This window comes from Salvia miltiorrhiza, chromosome 8 (genome assembly GCF_028751815.1).
Source record: "Salvia miltiorrhiza cultivar Shanhuang (shh) chromosome 8, IMPLAD_Smil_shh, whole genome shotgun sequence".
Taxonomy (NCBI): domain Eukaryota; kingdom Viridiplantae; phylum Streptophyta; class Magnoliopsida; order Lamiales; family Lamiaceae; genus Salvia; species Salvia miltiorrhiza.
This window is the reverse complement of record NC_080394.1, coordinates 6918030-6924295: the sequence shown is the minus strand read 5'-3', so window position 1 is coordinate 6924295 and position 6266 is coordinate 6918030. Positions and strand designations below refer to the sequence as shown.

At 35.8% G+C, this 6266-nt stretch overlaps 1 protein-coding gene across 1 annotated transcript; it reads right to left on the bottom strand.

The window, feature by feature from the left end:
• LOC131000562 (nodulin homeobox-like) lies at nt 1-6090 on the bottom strand. The gene is given in 17 exon segments (XM_057926554.1): nt 1-90; nt 164-286; nt 369-460; nt 595-695; nt 1729-1841; nt 1844-1889; nt 2380-2475; nt 2637-2747; nt 2749-2766; nt 3357-3575; nt 3738-3757; nt 3760-3868; nt 3944-4027; nt 4422-4580; nt 4663-4788; nt 5401-5482; nt 5770-6090. Coding segments are annotated over 16 exon segments (1563 nt in total). The 5' UTR covers nt 5473-5482; nt 5770-6090; the 3' UTR covers nt 1-16.
• Nucleotides 6091-6266: the final 176 nt, after the last annotated feature.

Sequence of the window (6266 nt, the reverse complement as noted above, 5' to 3'; positions counted from 1 at the left end):
AAGGCATATATTTAAATTACCTCAGCAGTTGTACATCATCTTCATTCAAAAATCCTGGAACTAAAGACTCTGCATGACTTAACAGTGAACCTACATGCAAAAGAGTAATTAGAATATAGACATTTACTCAATTAACCAAGGCAAAAGTTAGAAGTAGTCATACACAAGTTCTTGCTAACTGTGGAAACTCTGTCAGCTTCTGAAGTAGAGAAGAATCCATCTGACAGTTTCTGATACTCCTTCTGTATGAACCGAATGAACTTGTTGAGAAACAGATCCTTCTCATCTGGGATTGAAACAAATCTTATTAGTTAAATAATATCAAACAGCATACCCTGATTGAAACAGGAAATTACTAAATCATTTACCCTGGCATACATCAGGAACAAAACAATGAAGGTTTGCAATCACTTTAATCAATAAAGATGTTCTCTGATGGGCATAAGATGACCGAGGTACACTGCAAGGTCAAGGGGTCAATTAAATTTAATGTGTCTATATACATTCAGGGAAAGGACATTTCAAAACATGCAATACTTGTAACTGACTAATTTGGCGAAATAAAAACTATCGAGGAGTGGTAAAAAAACATACTCCAATGGTGCATCCTCTTCAGAAACTAGAAGATCAGATGAGCACCAGCCAGATAAAAACTCTCCATGAGGGAGTAGAAAGATTGCCGCCAAAGCTTCCCTCTAAAGGAACACATTGGAAGGGTCAGAAAAAAAGAAAAATGCAGGATTCCTCGAGCAAAAATTATAACAATTGACAAATTAGATAACTTCTAGGCCAGGAAATCTTAGTCCTGCAGCAGCAGTAACTTAAAAGAATTGGCATGTATGGTATGTCACATACCAATTTTCAGTTACTCTTGAGACATGAAACATCGCACAAAATGAATAAATAACCATCACATTGACAAATAGTTGACACTCTTCTAACTAATCATTTGGATATTTCTTTGTAATGACAAAAAAGAAAATGAGGAAATGGTGTCACTTGAACAGTTCGTGGTAGTTTTTTCAATTAGATAATTAAAACGACAAATAAAAAAATGCCTGTAAATTTACAAACTCATTGAAAATTAAAAATGTGCTAAAAACATATAAACCACAGTTTAGGATGCCCTCTTTATTAAATTTCACAAGATACCAGCATCTACAAAGATTTAGTTGGTTTGAGTTCACAATTTGCCTTCAGATTCTCAGACACACACTATGCTTGCAAAATAACATGCAAATAAAAGAATGTGTACCCAGAATGCATATTACCATGTAAGACAAGCACCTAGGTGACCATCAAGTCTAAAATATGGTGCTAAAACTTTCGCCTGTTCATTCAAAAGTTGCATTCATAAAATTAACATCCATTTATTAAAACCTGCATTTGATCTTAGAAAATCTGTTCAAGCACATCATTAGTGTGTTTGAATAGGAAAAGACATTCTCTAAACATGGCTGAATTATGGTGTACCCATTGCAGCTCCATGTATGAAAACCAATAAGTTATTTGTACATCATAATGACATGGGTAAACTGTTCTAAGGAAGGGTTATCTTTCAATTTTGCACCTGTAATGTTCAGATATCATGCTTGTGTCTTTTCGACCTTTAATCATGCAAAGCAAAGAATCCATACCAGGGAAGCACCGGCATAAAACAAACACACACACAAATGAAAATGAATGAAGCAACAGCACTCTACAAAATTTAAACTTAGCTGTACTTACGAAGTTTATCATGATGAATGATCGAAAATTTGAATCATCAGAGAAGACATCTGCCAGGCGCATTGCATTAAGTTCCAGTTGCCCCTTTGGGTAGCTTACCTCAGAGGAGCATTTAACTGTCTGGAATCTATACCAAACATTTTCTTCAGCAAGTCAAGAACCTATACAAAACAAACGCCCATAATACCACCAAGTTAGGGGTATAAGAGGTTAGCCATGTAACAAATATAAATTAAGCTTATGAAGAACAGACTAACAAATTGACAATTGTGCAGTGTATGTATAGAAGGCAAAATATTCTCCAAATGCAGATATTGAAATGCTTATTGTACAGTAAATACTATAAACATTTGTTTAGACCCAATTGTGACTGGGCAATACAACAAACTGGGATTATAATAAGCATGAATTGAAAATCATAAGATGCATAAGTTTGAAATGTGTGGCATTTAAGGTTTTCTCGATATTTGAAATTCTGCAACACATTTAAAGATTATTTTATTTTCAGAGTACAATCCTTACTGGTTGTTCAATGTATTTATAACATCAGATCTAAATGATCTCGACGAATGTTTTCTATTATGAACACAAAGAAATGATTCTGAGAGATGACAAAAATGAAAATAAAACTTTAATTCTAGAAACTGATACCTCGAGTCCAACGGACTTTGCCATATCCTGACTTGCAGCATTGCTGGCCACCTCATCCAGGTAGGATACACTTTCTGCGTCACAAAGGTGCAAAAGCTGCAAGGGAAAATATCAACAGTTACTTAAAAGAAAGAAGGGCCTGTTTCACACAACCATACCAAGCATAAGCTCATCAAAAAATCTGAGGTCTTCTGCCTTTATCAGCAGTTATAATATTGAAAGACATATCCACTTATCTTAATTGGATGTAAACTCACAATAGATAAAGCTTTAGATTTCAGACGAGAGATAGCAGCCATGTACGAGGAAGTATTGTCTGAGCCTGATAACTTTAAGTTCATGACGGCCTGAACCAGAATAAGAACACCCTCCATTGCCACACAACTCCTGGATTAATTAACAGGTGGAAGTAAAGAAAATGATAAAGAAACAAAAGGGGAAAAAGAAAAAAAAGAGAAAGTAATCAGGAATAAAGAGGGATTCAGTAGTGTGAGATTTAATTTTAACCAATGAGATTACAAGAAGTGCTATTGATAGAACATGCAATGTACTAAATCACAGTACTAATCTAGCTAAGTCAACAAAAAATAACTGACGACACCACACTGTAAAATAATTTGGCTTGTATTGATCCTAGTAATGTTGCAATCCTTTGTAGCTAACAGAAACTTTTTCACCCAAAGTCAATGTAACAAGCAAATCCTAGACCATACAGGAGACTGACATTCATCAGATAAAACAGCAACGGATAAGCAAATCAAGCTGATTATGGAATCTCTTACTATCTCACATGGAAAAAAATAAATCAAGTTATCCAAATGAAGTCCTACATGAGTGAATTCAGATGTACAAAACTTCCAGCTCAAGTTTCCTGGAGCGGAAGACATGTTTTCACCACATGTGATGTCACAAAGAAATGCCAATGCTTTCAGGCAGTGAATACGCTAATCAGATGAAAGGAAAGAATCTAGCAAAACCTTGTTCTTAACAACGCATTCCCGAAACAACTTTTGCTGACACAGAGACTGTAGAAATTGAAGAGAAGAATCACACTGCTGGCAGAGGTGATTCAAGGTCTCTTCAGCAGTAGGGGAAGCACTTCCAGATGAATCATCCTGTTGAGCAGACAGTTTGGTATGCAGAAACTTGACATCAACACAAACAGCAGCAAATGCTGCCTCCATGAATATGTCCACCTGCGACCAAATCCACTTACTCAGCCACAACATCATTGAACAAAGTTTTGAAATAACAACAACCAACAAGATGGAGCAGGAAAATTTAGTCAATGTTATAGAAATATAAAGCAAGTGATTTACATGTTTTCAGTTTTCACTGAAAATTTCCTGGATTGCTACCTTGTAATATGCAGTCAAACTTGAGCAACCTCTTGGTACTGTGGAGAAACAATAACTGTCAACAATTTTAGACTGCAAGCAACCAGAGCTGAATGAAGAAGAACCATGTCATTGGGAATGGTGTGAGTTTCCTGGATACGAAATAGTCAGTACACATCTACAAACAACAAATAAAGATCTAAAATTTCAAGACAATGAATATTGACCTGTCTGTATGCACCAAGGAGAACTAGCAGATAAAAGACCAGGTCAATTAGCTGTTCTGATATCTTCACATCATCAAGCAATATCTGAAGAAAACAAATGAATGAAGGGGCATACAGAGAATGTATATGTGTATAACCACATCATAACACATAACAGGTATGTATCCAGAAGTTGAGAAGATGACAATAATTTTCAAGTACAAAAACAAGGAAGATAGATTGAAGAAAAAGCTAGGATCAATTGAAGATAAGGAGCTGGGAAAAAACCACTCCAAGAAAATACAAGCCACAAGTAAAGCAACCAAGTCAAAATAAAGATTTAATTTCCATCCCTTTAATGTTTATTCAGCTTGCATCAATCTGCACACACATATCCAATTATAATGTGATAAAAGGCTTAAACTTTTGCAAATTGAAACAATTTAGACCAGTATTATCTGCTTGATATGATGATAAATATAGTATGACTTCTGATAACCTGCTCAATTTTGGGCACCCGAGAAGCAAGATCGCACATGGAATGCAAGAGAAGAATTCCACATAACAAGTACTTGAATGTGGATTTGTCCCTTTCCCAAGCCATAATCACTGCAATAAGGTGAAGAGGAAGATACCTAGCAAATTTTTCCAAGTCAACCTGCAATGATCATGTGATTCAAACATTTGCATTCCAAAGTTTAAATAGGAATCAATATAGCTATTTATTTCTTCCTAATAACCTGTATGCATGATCCATCTTCAGCAATGTGCCTAACCACATTGTTCCCAGAATCTCTGATTAGTTTTCCAAGCTGTTGAGGGCTAAGCTCGTGCAGTCCCTTGACCGCAGCAATTAAATCAAGGGCCTTTATATAAAACAGAACAGAGTTAGTCATTAAGGAACCTTATGGTTTCTGAACACATAATCGAACTGATTCAAACGCCACCAAGGTTAAGTAGAGGAAGTTTGTGTCGAGAGTGAGGAGGAATTCAGCAAGCACAAAATGTAGTTCACTGGTGATATACTTTTTGCACATAATTACTGAGCACAGACAATATTTTTGGTCGCAATCCAATCTTTTTTACCAATATATACTCCACCACATTAAATGATCCACACCACCACTTTATTATGAATTTATGAAAATAGTGAGTATATAAAATCTTCCCCAATGAAATGCACAGAAAACACCTTAAAAGAACCCTAGTTAAAGTATTAACAAAATAGTAATTCAAGTGTGCAAATATCGATGCAAAATAGTAATTCAAGTAAACAGGAGTAACTTAACTCTCTAGAGATAGCCACAATGAAAAGTTCAAGCCAAGACTAGACGAGGAAAAAGGAGAGCCATCCAGCTCATGCAAATTTCAAAACGCATAAACATAAGGCCTTGACATCTTTATTAAACTTCGGCGTTCATTAATAACTATTGCAAAGAAGCTGACGGATCGAACCAGTTCCCTTTTACTCAACTTACCACCTCAGGTCGGCTTCGAAATAAACTGTTGGCCAGCTCAGTGCTGGTGGACGCTTCGTTTGATGCCCTCATTCTTCGGAATCTATAAAAAGCATAGTTATTTTAGGGGGGAATAAGAAAATAAACAACTCCATCAAATAAAAACACATTTCAAGATTTTAAACACACAGCGGCATGTATGAACATATATTTCCACTTCAAAGAAAACTGTGCATGACTGCTCTACGCAAAACAAGCGCGACTGCACGCAAGTTTTTTGGTTTTTTTTTGTTATGTACGAACCTAAACGGCATAATTGACAGAAAGATTCCTGAAAGAAAATAGAGACAAAATTTAAACCCTCTCAAAAGCCCTAAATATACAACATACCTCAAAAATTGAAAGAGAAAACAGCGGAAAATACTATTTCGAGCGAGGAGAGCGGTGAATTGCAGAGAGCACAAAAATGGAAGCAATTCAAGTAAGGCTCGAAGCGCAGTGCGCAAATCTTTTTCAATTTTGTTTCCTTTTCATGAAATTTTTGATTGATAATATATATGTAGTGTGCACCATGGAGTGGCACACGATGCTACTATACGCCGCGGTGGCGTAGGCTGATTAGCCAGGTTCGCCTAAATCAAGAAAGTTTCATAAGCTGACTATTATGCCCCTCAAGTCTCTTGTGAGTTGCGGTCAAGTTTAATTTATTTTTTTATTCTGCCGCGGCTTTCTTTTTTCTTTTTTCTTTTTTTTAATTATTATTATTACATCTAACATTTTCACTCTAGCATTTGCTGTATACACAAAACATGATAATACAATTTTATGGAATTGTGGTGTTAGCTATGGTGTTGCGTTGCAGCGTTTCATATGCTATTGATCTTACA